Here is an 18,088-nt window from a genome sequence, read left to right as displayed (position 1 = left end):
GCAATCATTTTTTTAAAATACCAATGTGTTAAAGAAAACTTACTTCCCTTGATCTACCTATCACGGGCAGCTCATTTAAGAAGTTAGCAAACCTTGCTATTCAAACCAGAAATGGACACAAAGAAAATGTTCAGGCCAGAGAGATTATAAACGCAGATCGTATACGCAGGATCATTTCCCCCGCCTGGTTTACTATAGGTCCAACTCTGGTTCTCTCTCACCAATCAACCGCCGAGGCGCAAGGCCGGAGGTCTAAGCCCCCGCGAGAGCCGCTCCTTCCCCACGATTCTATGGTTCTCAGGTTACTCTCATCCCTGAGAACTCTATGGTTCCGGGGCGGGCTCGGAGGCCTGAATTTGAAGGCCGTGGCGGGAAGATGACAGGTACACCTGTCACCAGGCCCGATTTCTCCCGAAGGGGAGGACGCTGGAACTGTGGCTGTCCCTGAACAGCCGAGAAGCGTTCGCGATGAATCATCCGCGCCGGAGTGGGAAACGGCGGCGTTCCACGTTAGGCTCAGACTCCTGGGGAAGCGGCGATGACAGCAGTGACAGTCCCCTACGCCCCTCGGGGCGGGTGCTGAGCCCGCCCCCCGGCCTGGGACGCAGTTTGATGGACGGAGGCCGCCCGCCGGCCGCAGCTGCAGGTACTCTTAGGCACTCAGTGGGCAACCGGCGAGATGCGCGAAGAGAGGTGTTCCCACCGCGAGAAGCTTGCTTGTTTGCACGACCTACTCAGCTTCTCGTCGCCTGCTCAGTTTGTGATTCGACTTCAGTGCGGCAGGTCGCTTTCGGTTTAGACACGGACGTGCTTTCAGTTTATATTCAGCGACTGCCTGGTAGTAACAAACACTCAAGTGGTTTCTGGGCCCTTCCATCTTTACAGAAACAACTTCCGAGTTGGCTACAGCTCATAACCTGGGGAGGGCTTGCTCCTGATAGTGCCCGGTACTCCTTACAGATCTTACACTGGATGTGTTTTATGTCAGGTGTGGTTCATAGAGATAGCCTCCTTCCAACACGCAGGAATTCCAAAATACAGTGGGGGGCTGAAGGCATGTTAAATTAAATTCAACTATTAATTATTTTTTCTTTTTTTCTGAAAGAGGAATGCAAGCACACAGTTCCTGACGATCAAATGGACCAGCTGCTCTTGGCGAATTGGGGACTTCCTACAGCGGTTTTGGAGAAATATCACAGTTTTGGTGTAAAAAAGATGTTTAAATGGCAGGCAGAGTGCCTTTTGCTTGGACAAGTCCTGGAAGGAAAGAATTTAGTCTATTCAGGTATTCAAATTTGTGAAAATTAACTTCTCTGTTTTAAAGACTTTATGAATGTAAAGAATACTATCTTGAGATAGTTATGATTTTCTTAAAGGTGGTTGAGACAGTGCTTTATAACTAGAGAAAGCGTTAAAATATATATGAAAAATGGAGTCTCATTATATGCGTATTTAAATCATGCAAAATCCATTATATGGCTGAGTGGAAGAAAGGAAAGGAAAGACAGCTTAAAGAGAACTATTCTGCTTGCCATTCCGCTCAACAAACCTATGTCCAAAGTGAGTGTACAATGAGAGATACAAATCTGCTCTTCCTTCAGTCTATCTCAGTTGCTTTTCTGTGTGTGAACATTATAAATTATATGTTTATAAATCGACCTGTTTGTACAGGTTTCAATACACAAAACCATATGTAATATACTTTATATATGGACTTTCAAGGACAACTCTTTATACTTTTAAACTTTTCTACTTTTAAACTTTTAAAACTTTTCTACTTTTAAACTTTTCTACTATACTGACTTTAGAAACGGATTATTTGGTAAGATGTACTTCCTTTGTATCAGTTTTCTCTGAAATTGTGAGTCATCCAGATTTTTCATTATGGCTGCAAAAAATAATTAGACAATTTATCAGTAGATATAAGTTCAGGCAATGGAGTCAGACTGGTTGCGTTCGAAAACTGTGTATCACTTATTGGCTGTGTAACCTTGCAAATTCCTAGAGACAGAGCAAGTAAGCATGAGAGCACTTAGAACAGTTTGGGATACATAGAAAGTACACAGTAAGTGCTAACTAGTGGTAATTAGTGGCAGTGGTAGAATGGCTTGACCATTTCAATTGCTTAAACCAAAAGGTGGGTGTCATTCATAACTCTGGTACCAACTCACATCAATTAATCACCAAGTCCAGTGTCTATAACCTCAGATATGTTGATTCTGACTATTTTTCTCTGTTCTTAGGTCCATTACCTAGGATACTATCATACATAGGATGCCCAAAAAATGTATACACATTTTAAGAAAGGAAAAAAACTATATTAAAATTGTAATATTCAATATATACCAATAACAAAAGATGAATACGTGTACAAGTCATGTGTGTACATTTTTTTGGTATCCCTATCATCTCTCTTTTAGATTATACTCGCTATCATCCTTCTTCTAGATTATGCAAAATAGCCTTATAACTAGTTTGTCTTTTCTCTCTGGCCTTGCTTTGCTCCTGCAGCCAAAGTGATCTTTATAAAGTACAAATATGATCTTGTCACTCCTTTTCATAAAACGTACTAGTTACTCTGCATTTCTTTCAGGATAAGTTCTAAATTCCTTACATGGTGGGATTATAAAACTCTTTTTCATGTGGCACATTCATATCTCTTTTTTCACTCCCCTACTTGTGTAACATTTCAGCCTTACTAAATTACTTACCGGCATTTAAACATTCCAGGCTTTCCTCCAGGTGTTTTCACTGTTTCTTCTGCTTGGCATTCCTTGTCTCTTTCCTGCTACCCTTCCTTCTCATAAGGTCTGTTTCCTTTCCATAACTTCCTAACAGCTCCTCTCCCTCAATTTTTATAAAACCCCTATCACAATATATTAAAGTTGTTCATCTCCTTCCTCAAAGCAGGGCTTTCAGCCATTCAGTAGTTAAAGGAAATGATCTTCAGGTACAGGCTAGGTACTCAATAATATTCATCATTTATTCTTTTTTTCTTTTTGTTTTTTTCCATCATTTTTTCTTGATATAAAGATATGTTTACTAATTCCCTATTTTCATTGTGAGACTTCAGAGAGTTAATTTAAAATTAGGGGCATTTAAAGGTATAAAGGTTTCAAACGTTAGTTGGGCCTTAATGATAGGTTAGTCTTAGGTGCTGTAGTTACTGAATATGGTTTAAAACATTTTTTAATGCAGTACATCAAATATAATTTTTTTTTATGATAACCTTGTGGAATAACATGTTTTAGCTCCTACAAGTGCTGGGAAGACTCTTGTTGCTGAATTACTTATTTTGAAGCGGGTTTTGGAAATGAGGAAGAAAGCTTTGCTTATCCTGCCCTTTGTCTCTGTGGCTAAAGAGAAGAAATACTATCTCCAGGTAATGTTCTTGTACTAAGTTTGAAATTGTGATAAGGCCTGTTATTGGCAGCCATGGCTTTATTCATTTGAAAAAGAATTATAAAAGCAAGTGGAAAATAAAGTTTCTTTTATTGGATCCCAATGTAGCTTTAAGTGGTGACCATTTATGAAGGGAAATTTTTGTATTATTGCATGAAGGAGAAAGACCATCAAATTAAAAGAGAAGTCTCACAATGAAAATTGTGGTGAAATTGACAAACCTTTCCTTAGGAAGAGACTATTCAATTTGTATATAAATATGCAAGTTAAGAATCAACATTTTAACTGAAGAGTAGGAATAGACTGAAGCATGGAAAGAGTGTTTAAGGAAGCATATGCCATCCTAATTGAGGGCCATTTGGTAACATTTAAGGGATGAAGAACAGGATCCATTGGTACTTAGGTGAAGCTCCAGGCCTGTGGTCTGTTCCTCTGTTCTGCAAAAATGAATAATAACATTTTTCGTTTGTATGATGCTCACTGGTTTTTAACACATTTTTACAAATACAGTGTTCCATTACATAGAATAAATTTATTATTGTGATTTCTGCAATGAAAAAAAATGTGCTATTGGAATGGCAAGATTATTATATTGGTAGTCCAAAAAATTTGGGTTCTACTCCCAGTTTTGCTGCTATGCCTTTAGGCCTGGCACATAATCTGCTGGGCTTCAGTTTTTTCTTTGGTAAAATAAGGATGTTAACCCCAGTACTGTGGGTTAACTCAGTAAACACTCAGAAATATCTTACTGAATGAACAGCTCTAAAGTTCTACGGTTCTATAAATCTTTTAACAGTTATTTCAGAGGACAAATAGCCAACAAAGCTGGTCCTACATGGTAACATCCTCTCAACTTAGACCAAAGTAACAAAATGATGAAAGGATCCTTTTTATTGAGAAGGTATGTTAGTTAAAAGTTAAACTAAGAAAAAAAATTAACATCGAAGTCCGATAGTATTTGACTTTTGAAAACTCTTCTTTCATTATATAAAAATTAGTGAGATAATGAGAATAATTTCCTCATTAAGTATAAATTTGTTTCTGTTTTTCTTTTTTCTTTGTTTTTTTTAAGGAGGGTGCAGCTCAAAGTGGTGCACATGGGGATTGAACCAGCCACCTTGGTGTTATGAGCACCACGATCTAACCAACTGAACTAACTGGCCGCCCTAAATTTATTTCTTAAAGTGTTATATTAGCATTCAAGAAAGAGCTAGTTTCTCGTTTGTTAATTAGATTAAAAATGTTTAGTGCTTAAGGTAGATTTTCTTCGATTTTAATTTCTATAAATAGCTCTTTGAACTGCTCTGATTAAAATATGTTGTCATTAAAATGGCATACTTAATTTGATTTCGCCTTAACAGAAATTCTCTGTACTGAGTTTTATCGATTCTAAATTTCATAATTTTAGTATGTGATTCTAGAAAGAACCAGTGTGTCCTGGCCAGGAACAACTAACAGTAATCTGATAAATGTCTTTAGATACTTACGTCTATGTTCTGGTATAGAACCAATTTATAATTCATGAATATAAAATATTTTCACCTGTATTGTTCCTTTTTACTCAATTCAGAGTCTGTTTCAGGAAGTAGGAATAAAAGTAGATGGTTACATGGGCAGTACCTCTCCAAAAGGGCATTTCTCTTCCTTGGATATTGCTGTTTGCACAATTGAGAGAGCCAATGGTCTGATCAATCGCCTTATAGAAGAAAATAAGATGGATCTATTAGGTAAGAAAATTAGGAAGTAAGCAAATACTTTTGCCATTTTTTTTAATGGAATGGAGTGGAGCTGTTGTGACTATATGTCCTATGTTTTCTTCTATTGTTTGTCATCTACTTCTGGACATTAGCATCTGTAATGTTAGGAACTCTGTGGAAAAAAAAAATTGTGTACTCTGCTGTTATTAACTCAACTTTCTTGTAGTTTTGCACTTTGCAAAACATAGAGGATATCCTTGAACCATCAAGTCATTTCTCATTGCTTCTTTCCTTTCTAAACTTTACCAGAAATAGAAGGAAGCATGCTGGGGCTGGATTTTCCATCTTTGCAATTAGTATATATGTGTATTTGTAATTGTATTCTGGTGCTGTGATATCTGGATTAGGCCTGTACCCAAGGGCTACCAGTTAACAGGGCAATGGTAGAGAACTACAGAAACTGACACTGTATTTGAGCTTCAGACTCTAGTAGGAAGATTTTCCACCTTAATGCTGTTTTCTGTTTTCTTTTTTTAACCACTTAGGAAAGCCCCCTTTGTAGAACTAGCAGCAGGAAGAGAATGTTTGTAGCAGCAAACAAAGCAACAAGAATATCAGTAGGCTACTCATTGAGATCCTGGTGAACTTAAATGATAAAATTATGGAAGGGTAGGAGTAGGGAGTGAAATCAAAGATTAATAAGACATGAGCTCTATTCTACAAAGCTTGGAGAGAGAAATAACATCAATTTGTATCAGAATTGTTGTATTACTTGTGACCCCATTTGATTTTAAATATCCTGAGAATTGCAATAGAATCTTATTAAGTGTTATATCCAATATACCCAGCACAATGCCTGGAACACTAGGTAGAATAAATATTTTTTGGATGAACGTATGAACAAATGCTAAAATAACTCATCATACAGTGTAATTTGGAGACAGCTTACTGATGGGAAAAAGATGCACCATGTGTCATTAGGAAATAGTGTGAAAGATTTTGATTTTGGTGGGGAAGATATGTGGTGGGGACACCAGTGCATGTGGAAACTATGATGTTATGAAAACATTTCACTGAAGAAGGTATTGAGTGATACTAAATTTTCAGTAATTCTTCAGCATTATTCCAAGTGCATAGACTGGTTTGATTATCCTAGTAGTAGACAAGAGGATTATGGTCATATTTATGTTTTGTAGTAGGTTGACTCATTAACCTACTATTATCAAATGAAAACATCCCTTAAAATCATCTCTTTCTTTTTGATCTGATTCTGTTTTTCTTTCTAACATGAGTATGGTTACCCTGGTTGTTTTCCTCATAGGAAAGTCAACACAGGGAATAACTGTCATAGATGTCTTTGATATCTCTTTGTATATATATTTCTATAAGGTTACCCAATTAAAAAGTGAGTAATGAGGAGCAGTTTTCCCTGAGTTTAGCTAATCATTGATTTTTAGATCCAGAATACATTGTAATAGGATCACTTATACCTGAAATATCTTAGAAAAGAATTATATATTATGTGGATTCTGATTTTTGTTTTATGGTTAGAAATTTGCATCACCTGCAATCTATTATAATGACAGCTACTTATTGTATAAGACATAAGATTCTTAGAATTGTGAAATTCTGTAAAACCTAGTATCTGGAAAACCTCTTTAGGAACGGTGGTTGTGGATGAATTACATATGCTGGGAGACTCTCACCGAGGATATCTGCTGGAACTTTTGCTGACTAAGATTTGCTATATTACTCAGAAATCAGCGTCTTGGTGAGTACCTGAAATAACTGCATTCCGAGATTCTAAACACTGTTGAGACAGTGTCTATGAAAGTGCATAGTGAGTTACATAAATTAAAGAAGGAAAGAAGTAATTATTTAGGACAAACCCATGTACAGCAGTTCATATTTGTTCTAAAACAAGTATCTAAGACGGAGAGTGATTTTAGATTATTTTGTAAACATTCTGACGCTTCTGATTGTTGACAGAAGAATTTTATGATAGAATTTTAAAAATCTAGTTTTCGTATTTGTTAGTTATACACAGATTTTATGTAAATAGGCAGGGCTAATTTTGAAATATAACATTTCTTTATTTCCTACATCCCAGAAACAACTACTTTCAACTCTTATAGCTTTATAAAAATTTATTTACAGTGGTGTCTCTAAATGCAGCTACTTGAGTTTTCAGTTTTACACATTTTATGTTGACTTCTTACTATGGAAAATGAAGATCTGCCTCTTTTTAATGTTCTTTACTCACCTTACGCTGTTTCTTTCCCCATTTCCCATCTCTCTTTATTTTCTCATCATCTTCCTATTTTCCAAATATAGTTATAATTTTGCTTACATCAGTATTCGGTTACACTATTATGGCTATATATATACCACTGTTAACTGAGCCATGTAGTATATTATGATTACTTTCACTTTCCAGGTAACTTTTTTTCTCTGAAGTTAATAAATGTCTTTTTTTTTTAACTTTAATTTATTTTAAGTGTGTTTTTCCAGGGCCCATCAGCTCCAAGTCAAGTAGTTTTTTCAATCTAGTTGTGGAGGGCGCAGCTCACAGTGACCCACGTGGGGATCAAACCAGCAGCCTTGTTAAGAGCACCCGGCTCTAACCAACTGAGCTAACCGGCTGCTCTAGTAAAAATTGTTTTTGATTGATGGCTTGGTTTTCTATGTATTTATCACTAATTTATCCCCAGCCTCTTCAACACTTGTGTAAATCTTCACCTAACATGTTCCAATACATTTGCTATTCTATCTACCAAATTCATCTTTTTGAAGTTTCTCCTAAATTCTTCTGAGTCGTTCCAATCTGGACAGGTGGTTAATCTATATATATGCTGCATAACAGTTATCTTGGGATCTCTTTTTATCATTATCATTCATTCCAATAGCTTTTTGCTTGAATCAAGGCTCCCTTTTTTGGAATCACATGCCTTTCTCTTGATTTATTTCTTCATTTTGGTAGGGATATCATCCAGGATGTTCCATTTGATTTCAGTATACAGGCTGTTATCGGTATAGTTTTTTTTTTTGAAGATTTGCCTTTCTGGAAATGCCTTACAATTAATTCATAGGTTGTCTGGTGTAAAAGACAAGATTAAAAAATTTTTTTCTTTAGAGTTTTCAAGACATTACTTCATTACTGTTGGGAAATCCAATGTCATGCTGGTCCTTTACCCTTTGTATAATTTTTTAAAAATTCTTTCTGAGAGTTTTTAGGAGCTCATTTTCTTCCTCAGTGTTGTGAAATGTCACACTGATGTGTCTTGGTGATGGTCTGTTTTCATTCATTGTGCTGGAAACTCAAAAGGTTCTTTCGGTCTGGGAGCTCTGTCAGTTTAGGAAGATTTTAACACATGTCTTGCAGTATGTGAGAAAAGATGTAGATAATCACCTATATCCTAACTCAATAGAGATATAGAAGATATAACTAACACAATTAGCAAATTTGACCTAGTGGATGTATGTAGGACAATTATCAAATAAAAGCAGAATATATGTTCTTTTCAGTTTTACATGGAACATTTACAAAAAACATTTACCATGTTTGAGGCATAAAACAATATATTTTAAAGGATTTAAGTCATTTAAAATATATTCTTTAATAACAGTGGAATTAAACTAGAAATAAATATGAGAAAATCATAACTAGAAAATGCCCCCATGTTTGGAAATTAAGAAATACATTTTGGATCAAAAAAGTCACAATAGAAATTAGAAAATAGTTTGAACTGAAAGTATAATAAAAATATGTCCTAACAGAAATTGTGAAATGCATCTAAATTTTTTTTTATTAGTTTCAGGTGTACAAAACAATGTAATAGACATTTATCATTTATATCCCTCACACAGTGATAACCCCCCTCCCTCCATCTGCTACCCCTCTGACATCACATACAGCCATTACATTTCCACTGTCTCTATTCCTAATGCTGTACTCCACTTCTCATAACTATGTATGTATGTGTGTGTATATATATATATATGTGTGTGTGTGTGTGTATATATATATATGTGTGTGTGTGTGTATATATATATATATGTGTGTGTGTGTGTATATATATATGTGTGTGTGTGTGTGTGTGTATATATATATATATATATATATATATATATAAACTTGTAGTTGACATTCATTATTGTTCAGCCTCAGCTTCAGGTGTACAGTGCAGCAGTGATCAGGCATCTACATCATTCCTGAACTGGTCTCCCTAATGGGACAAGTCCATTGGATACCCTACAAAATCTTTATAATATTATTGATTACATTCCACAAATTGACTTTTGTATCCCCGTGGCAATCTTGTGGTTACCAATTGTGCTTTCTAATCCCCTCCCCTTGTCCCTTATCCCCAAGCCCCTCCCATCTAGCAACCCTCAGTTTTTCCTCCATGTCTCTGAGACTGTTTCTAATTAGTTCATTCATTCTTTTCTTTAGATTCCACATATAAGTGAGATCATATGGTATTTGCCTTTCTCTGTCTGACTTGTTTCACTTAGCATGATGTTCTCTAGGTCCATCCATATTGTTGCAAATGGTAAGATTTCATTCTTTATGGCTATGTCATACTCCATTGTATAAATGTACCACAGTTTCTTAATCCAGTCGTCTACCAATGGGCATTTTGGTTATTTCCACTCCTAGGTATCTAACCGGAGAAATCCAAAACTCTAATTCAAAAAAATGTATGCACCCCGATGTTTATTGCAGCACTATACATAATAGCCAAGACATAGAAACAATCTAAAATTGATTTTAAAGGGAAATTAATAGTATAAAATGTATATATGTATTATTAAAGATGAGAGACTGAAAAATTAGTAAATTATTCATCTCAAGAACTTGGACTGTAGTGTTCCTTTTGGCCCTGTGGCTATACTAAGTATTATCACATAACCAGAATTATTACAAATCAGATTCTTTCTTTTTTTTTTTTTTAATTAATTTTATTGGGGTGACAATTGTTAGTAAATTTACATAGATTTCAGGTGTACAATTCTGTATTACATCGTCTATAAATCCCATTGTGTGTTCACCACCCAGAGTCAGTTCTCCTTCCATCACCATATATTTGATCCCCTTTACCCTCATCACCCACCCCCCACCCCCTTACCCTCTGGTAACCACTAAATTATTGTCTGTGTCTATGAGTTTTTGTTTCTCATTTGTTTGTCTTGTTCTTTTTGGTTTATATACCACATATCAGTGAAATCATAGGGTTCTCTGCTTTTTCTGTCTGACTTATTTCACTTAGCATTATTCTCTCGAGATCCATCCATGTTGTCACAAATGCTCCTATATCATCTTTCCTTAACGCCGAATAGTATTCCATTGTGTATATGTACCACAACTTCTTTATCCATTCATCTATCGAAGGACATTTTGGTTGTTTCCATGTCTTGGCCACCGTAAACAAAGCTGCAATGAACATTGGAGTACACGTGTCTCTATAGAGAAATGCTTTTATATTTTTGGGGTAGATACCCAGGAGAGCGATACTATTAAAAAATGATATTTGCTTCTTTGAAAGTAATTCTTTGCTACTTTATTATAATAGAATAGTAATTAAATGGACTTATTGTCTTTTTTAAGTAAGTAACATTTTTTTTTCCTCATAAATGGCCCCAACCCCTTTATGGACATTAAAAGTTGTTTTCACATAAGTACCTCATTAAATAAATATTTTAATATTTGAATTACAAAAAAAAAAAAAAAAAGAACTTGGAAAAAAATTATAAAATAATGCCACAGAAAGTAGAAGGAAAGACATAAAGATGAGTAAAAACTAATGAAAGAGGAAAGTCATTATCCTGAATATTCTACAAATCAATAAGAAAAAACACAAGTCAATATATCAGTGGACAAGGAACTTGAACAGGCCTTTAAAACGGGGTATGCAAATGGTCCATGAATATGAAATGGTGCTTAATCTTATTAGTAATCAAGGGAATGTAAATTGCTTTTTCAGAGAGATATTACCTCAGACTCTCCAAAATGGCTGACATTAGGAAGATTGACAATTCTAAGTAGTGACAAGGATGTAGAGCAATAAAGCACACATGGATTGTAGGGTGTTACTGTGATATAGTCTCTTTGGAAAACAGTTTGACGTTATCTGATAAAATTGAAGATCATCTGTGACCCAGTAATTCTACTTGTAGGTTTATACCCTAAAGAAATGTATGTATGTATGTACCAAAGGACATGACCAAGAATATTGCTAGCAGCCCTATTTGCAATTAATACTATGCATCTTTTAACATCATTGTCATTTGTTTTTCACAGCCAGGCAGATTTAGCCAGTCCTCTGTCTCATGCTGTGCAGATTATTGGCATGAGTGCTACTCTTCCTAATTTGGAGCTTGTGGCTTCCTGGTTGAATGCTCAACTCTACCGTACCGACTTCCGTCCTGTACCACTGTTGGAGTCAGTAAAAATTGGAAATTCCATATATGACTCTTCAATGAAGCTTGTGAGGGAATTTCAACCCATGCTACAAGTGAAGGTTAAGTCAATATTTTTACCTCAGTATCACCAGTATTTTGTGTTTGATTGCATTTTCTAGCAAGTTGTTAACAGCTTTTGAGTTATTTAAATTAGGGGTTGCAAAGTAATTGAATATACATCATGTATCTATTAGAAGGATTATTAATGTTAAGCTAATTGGTTTTATCTTAAAAATTAGTGGTGATAGTAGGAAAGGAAATGTAGTTGTGTCTTCAATTTAAATGACTATCATTTCCTGTAAGTAATACAAAATAATAACTAATTTTGTAGATTTTTCTTTTTAATTGGGAAAATATTTTCTTATGGCTTAGTTTACACTAAACATTAATGTGGAAAATTAAACTTTTGTTAGATGGTAGATATAAAATATAGTAGAGTGGAAAAAGCATCATTTTTAGAGTCAGACAGACCTACCTCTCAATAGAGATACTTGATATGGCTGTGACTAAATTCGTGTGTTTCAGTACCCTCACAGGTATACATTTGTAGCTTCCGTATGCCTGGTATGGAATCTTATTCAGTTGTTTTGCTTTGTACCCCAAATTTCACTTGACTGTGCCTTGATTACCTCAATGAATATATATGTAAGCACATTCATTTATTCTCTTTTTTCTTCTATTACCATATTCATGCCTCTATTTGACTCACTTTCAGCTCTTACCTGGACTATTGAAATAGCCTCCTAAGTGATCTCTCTGCTTCCCACCTGGTCCCCTTCAGTCTATGCTTAAGTCAGGAGGAGCTTGTGATCCATTTAAATTGAACATCAGGTCATGTAACCATTCTGCTCAAAAATTTACGACGGTTCCCTGTTTCATTTAGAATGAGAGCCATCATCGTTATAGTAGCCTACGAGGCCCACATGATCTGTCCCCACCCTCTTAGTGCTCTGACTTCACTTACTATATTCCTTCTGACACCCTCCACAGCCTCTTTGCTATTCCATAATATGCCAAGAATCTCCCTCCTCAAGTTCTCTTAGTCTGGAATGCTTTTGACCCCCAGGCATCAGTATGGTTTACTCTTCACCTTAGGACCTTTATTCAAATGTCACTTTCTTAGACCTTCTCTGGCCACCTTTTCTAAATTACCTTCCCTTCCTGGTCCCTATTTTGCCTGTTTTATTTCTCTCCTTAACATTTTTCAAAATTGAACATACTGTGTACTTTACTTATCTTGGTTTTGTTATTATCTATCTGTTTTTACTGGAGTAGAAACTCTGAGGGTAGAGCTATTTTTCTGCTTGGTTCTCCATCCCCAGTGCCTAGAACAATATCTGGCACATAGTAAATACTTGTTTAATAAGTGAATGGATGGATGAATTAATTAACCCATTTACACACACTGACCTTTCAGTTTTGAAAACTGACTTGGCCACCACTGGGTTTTCACATATACTCTTGGTTCTGCCTGACATATTTCGTCTGTCCCTCAGGTACATTTCTTTGAGCTAATACTTCCCTTTCTTCGTTTCTCAGCTAAATCATCATTATCTTGGGGAAATATTTATTTCAGATCTTTCTGTCAAATTTATGTCAAATATAAGGCCTTAAAACACTGTAAAACTCTCTTTTATAGTACCGCTTATGATTGCATTTTACATTTGTTTAGTACTTTAATGTTTTCCCAGTAAGACATTACTGGATGTCCCAGTAAGACATCCCTTTGAAGATGGGATCTTGACTTTCTTTTGCTCACCATTATATCCTCATTGCTTAAAGGTTGGAGGTCAATACATATTAATTAAGTGAATAGAAAACATTTTCTTCTCACCTTATATCATAAGGAGGTTTCTTTCTTTTTTTTCTTTTTGTTTTGATTTTTTCTTTGTTTAGTTACTGGCTTTGTAACTGATTTTATTATGTCTTTGAGTAGAAAAAACTTTCCCCATGAAGCAAAATGAATGACTTTAAACTGATGTGAAATGTTTTGAAAGTTCCACTAGACTGGCTATTTCTTTTTCCTTTTTAGGGAGATGAAGACCATGTTGTTAGTTTATGCTATGAGACCATTCGTGATAACCATTCGGTATTACTTTTCTGTCCATCAAAGAAATGGTGTGAGAAGCTGGCAGACATTATTGCCCATGAATTTTACAATCTACACCATCAAGCTGAGGGTAAGTTACTGATTGAAACAAAAGCCTCCATACTTAATACATTTTCTTGAAAGTAATGTTAACGATTATATTAGCAAAGCATAGCTCTTTCCTCATTACCACCACCTACCCGCTGGGCACTCCTTACAAAACTATGCATTGTAACTAATCCTCTTCTTGTACTCATTACAGACAATGTGTACATACACTCAGGCTAATCTTCAGATTTTAGTATGCTGGATTTAGACAAGTATGTATCAGGTTCTTCATCTCGGATCTATGAGCTTTGAGAGGTTGAGCTTTGAAGCCCCTAAATTGTATATAAAATTTCATATACAACATACGCATTTTTCTGGGGTGAACAGCCATATCTTTCTTTATATTTATAAACTCCAACTCTGAAAACAATTACACATACATATACATAATACATATGTATGTATGTACACATATATGTATTTATACACATATGTATTTTATTTTTTTCACTTGAAATGACTTTATTTTAGTTAAAAATGAGGTCAATTAAAAAACCAATATGCAAAAAAATCATACAAGTGTTACATGAATATGGTAATAATCATGAGGGTGATTTGCCAGTCACTAGAGCTTGATAAACACTGGTATGGTGTATTTGGGAAACAGAAAAATCATAAGATGAAACGAAAGTGAGAATAGGAGATAAGCTAGAAGAGTTTGGCAGAAGCCAGCCTGTGAAAAGCATCTATATCAGGATATGGAGGAAAGCTTCATGAGGAAGCATGGAAGGATAATAACCAGAAGGATGGCACGATAAGTTTTGCAAATTAGAACCTTCTAGCAGAATATAAGGAGGACTTGGAGAAAGCAGACCAATTAGGAGGCCAACAGGGCCCAGCAAGGGAGGGTGAGGTTATAACCACGGGTTCAAGCAGTGGGGCTCTGAAGGATGGAGGGATTTGTTTGACATACCAGTGGTACAGTCACCATTGTCACCAATTAGATGTGAAGGGAGAAATCTGTAATATCGATCAAGTCTGACATGATCAGTGGGTGACATGTGGTTGGTTCTCTTAACCAGGTGAGGGGATATTTTCCCTTACTTACTCCTCTGCTTGATAATTGACATGATTTTTGGCATGAATGGAGCTCAAAATCTCAATAGCTCTGTGTTAACAGTTTAATAGGAAGCACCCAAGGTCCTTCCTCACACTCCTGGTTAGAGATCTAACTTCTCTGAGAAAAGGAGCAGAACTCAAAATGTGTGGTGGACTTAGCATCTTTTTGTGTGGTGAAACACGTATGTATTTTAAAATCAGCTTTATTGAGGTGTAGTTTATGTACAATAAAATGTTCCCATTTGAAATGTATAATTTAATCAATTATAACAAATGTATACAGCTGTTTAATTCCCACTATGGGAACATTTCTATCACCCTAAAATCTTCTCTTTTGCTTTTTTGATATTTCCCTCTATCCCCAGCCCTAGGTAACCACTGATTTGCTTTCTCTCATTTTAGATTAGTCTTGTCTTTTCTAAGGTTTCATGTAAATGAAGTCATATAGTATGTATGTGTCTTTTGTGTCTGTATTCTTTCACTCTGCATGATATTTTTAAGATTCATCCAGGTTGTTACATTTATCAATTTGTTCCTTTTTTTATGGCTGAGTAGTGATCTAGTATATGGCTATAACCATTAGTATATATTTCTATTGATTTTAGGATGAGCACTGTTCCTTCACCACTTTTACTAGTCTATGATCCCTTGGGGTCCAAGGTAAGTGTAGGGAAGACAGAGACCAGTTCTGGTCACAGTATATTAGGGTGTATTATGACTTTATTCATTATGCCAGTGGCATCATGGGGGTGGGTGATGGAGATCTCATGCCAAGCTCCCATAAGCAAACGTTGCCTGAAGTTTATACTGGGTAGGCTCTGGTCCAACATTATAATATCTTTTCTACTTCTCCCTTAATCAATACTTTCTGTACTTTGCCAATTTATATTCCTTATGTTGTACCATGGTAACATATTCCTTAATATCCAGAATCTTGTATTATTTTCTTTGTTTGAGTTTCTTTTATTTTTATTTATAGCAGTGGTTCCCAAATCCTAATGATTGGACGGAGCCTGAGCTATGATGAAATTTTCACCAGAAAAGTAAAGACAAGGCTGTACAGTTTTCATAAAGCTGAAGTATAAATTCCGAAATTATCCCTAGTAATATTTTTTTTTAATTGGGGAAGGGGAACAGGACTTTATTGGGGAACAGTGTGTACTTCCAGGACTTTTCTTCCAAGTCAAGTTGTTGTCCTTTCAATCTTAGTTGTGGAGGGCACAGCTCAGCTCCAGGTCCAGTTGCCGTTGCTAGTTGCAGGGGGTGCAGCCCACCATCCCTTGCGGGACTCGAGGAGCCGACTGGCAACCTTGTGGTTGAGAGCCCACTGGCCCATGTGGGAATCGAACCGGTAGCCTTCAGAGTTAGGAGCTCTAACCGCCTGAGCCATCGGGCCAGCCAATATTTTTTTTTTGTTAAAGTGACTTTTCTTTTGAAATAAAGGTATTGATCAATGTTAATTAAAAAAATTTTAATGTCCTTAGCATAATAAAACATTGGCAACTCTCTGTGGGTCCTCAAAATTTTAAGTTAACCTAAAAAATAAAAAAATAAAAATGTATTTTATGAGAAGTTTTACTTGTTCAGAAATCCACAACTGGGAAATTCTTTAAGAAGACATAATTCCTGCATATAAGAAAGTTAAGGCCTTACTGTGGGAGACGGTTACACAGAGAGACAAAAACAGAAGGTAATGTGTGATTAATTACCACATTGGTACCAATGAGGCTAGAAAAATTGTCCCGTAGAATTAGGCTCCTAGGTGATTCTGACACTACTGATTGATGAGACACACTTTGAGCAAAGATTTTAATTTTCAGTCTCTGCGTGGTAGTCAATATCTATAATCCTCTCCTTCCTTCAGCCAGCTCCTTTGGTCCCCTTCTATGGGCTTGATCTCACTCTGATACAATGTTTCCTAAACTTCAGTGCACATTAGAATTACCTGGGGAGATTAAAATTCCTTATGTCCAGGTTGTACCTGACTGTATCACAATGTCTAGGGGTGAGAGCCGTACACCAGTACTTTTAAAAGATGTTCAGGTGATTATTATATGTAGTAGTTTCAGAACCATTGTCCTAGTGTTTAGGTCTGTGATGACCTAGGCAGGTAGCATTTAAAGAATTCCAGACAGAGGTGAACAGTGTTGATAATTTGTTTTGTTTTGTTTTGTATCAGGATTGGTAAGATCATCTGAACTTTCACCAGTGATACTAGAACAAAAGGGCCTCCGAGAAGTGATTGATCAGCTAAAACGTTCGCCTTCAGGACTGGACTCTGTATTACAAAAAACTGTACCCTGGGGAGTAGCATTTCATCATGCAGGTATGCATATTTATAACCTGTTATTAAGAAGCCCCCTTCAAAAATCCTCACAATTTCTTCATTTTTGTATTTACGTTCATTTGACTTCTTGTTAACCACACTTAATACTCTTAGATTTCATTTTAAGAAATTGAGTGATTAACATTAAATAGAGTAAAACAAACATGTTTAGGTTTACTTATTTGTATAGTATATAAATACTAGAAAGGAGTAGATAGAAGAGGATGAAGGGGGTCAAATACATGGTGACAGAAGGAGACTTGACTTTGGGTGGTGAACACACAATATACAGATAATGTGTTGTAGGATTGTACACTTGAAACCTAGATAATCTTATTAACAAATGTCACCCCAATACATTTAATAAAATTAACAAATAAAGAATGTATAGTTTCTAAAATTAGGAATTAAACTTTTTCAATTTATTTAACATTTTTATTATGCTATATATAAAGAAAATTTTAAATACACACACACACACACACACACACACACACACACAGTTGACCCTTGAACAACATGGGTTTGAGCTGCATTTGTCCACTTATAAGCAGATTTTTTTTCCATAAGTACATTGGAAAATTTTTTAGAGATTTGCTACAATTTGGAAAAAAGTCACAGATGAACCATGTAGCTTAGAAATATCAAAAAGAAATTAAGAAAAAATTAGGTATGTCATGAATACATAAGGTATTAGTCTATTTTATCATTTGATATCATAAAATATATACAAACATATTATAAAAAAATAAAATTTATCTAAGCTTATGCATGCAAACACAGACCATACATGGCACCTTTTGCTGTCGAGAGAAATGTAAACAAATGTAAAGATGCAGCATTAAGCCATAACTGCATAAAATTAACTGTAGTACATACTATACTACTGTAACAGTTTTGTAGTTACCTTCTGTTGCCATTGCAATGATCTCAAGTGTTGTGAGT

General features: G+C 35.5%; 1 protein-coding gene across 1 annotated transcript in view; it reads left to right on the top strand.

Moving 5' to 3' along the window:
- Positions 1-468: 468 nt before the first annotated feature.
- The window catches only part of POLQ (DNA polymerase theta), a gene marked incomplete at its 5' end in the record, with an annotated part of 85,601 nt that continues 67,981 nt past the window's right edge, over positions 469-18,088 (top strand). The window contains 8 exons of the mRNA XM_081072459.1: positions 469-646; positions 1,106-1,285; positions 3,252-3,382; positions 4,973-5,129; positions 6,762-6,870; positions 11,401-11,620; positions 13,594-13,741; positions 16,997-17,143. Of these exons, the coding sequence (XP_080928585.1) occupies positions 469-646; positions 1,106-1,285; positions 3,252-3,382; positions 4,973-5,129; positions 6,762-6,870; positions 11,401-11,620; positions 13,594-13,741; positions 16,997-17,143 (1,270 nt within the window). The remainder of the gene's footprint in view (positions 647-1,105; positions 1,286-3,251; positions 3,383-4,972; positions 5,130-6,761; positions 6,871-11,400; positions 11,621-13,593; positions 13,742-16,996; positions 17,144-18,088) is intronic.

The sequence above is a fragment of the Rhinolophus hipposideros genome (assembly GCF_964194185.1).
Source record: "Rhinolophus hipposideros genome assembly, chromosome: 2".
Classification (NCBI taxonomy): Eukaryota; Metazoa; Chordata; class Mammalia; order Chiroptera; family Rhinolophidae; genus Rhinolophus; species Rhinolophus hipposideros.
Note: the sequence above shows the minus strand (reverse complement) of the source record. Positions and strands in the feature narration are given on the sequence as shown.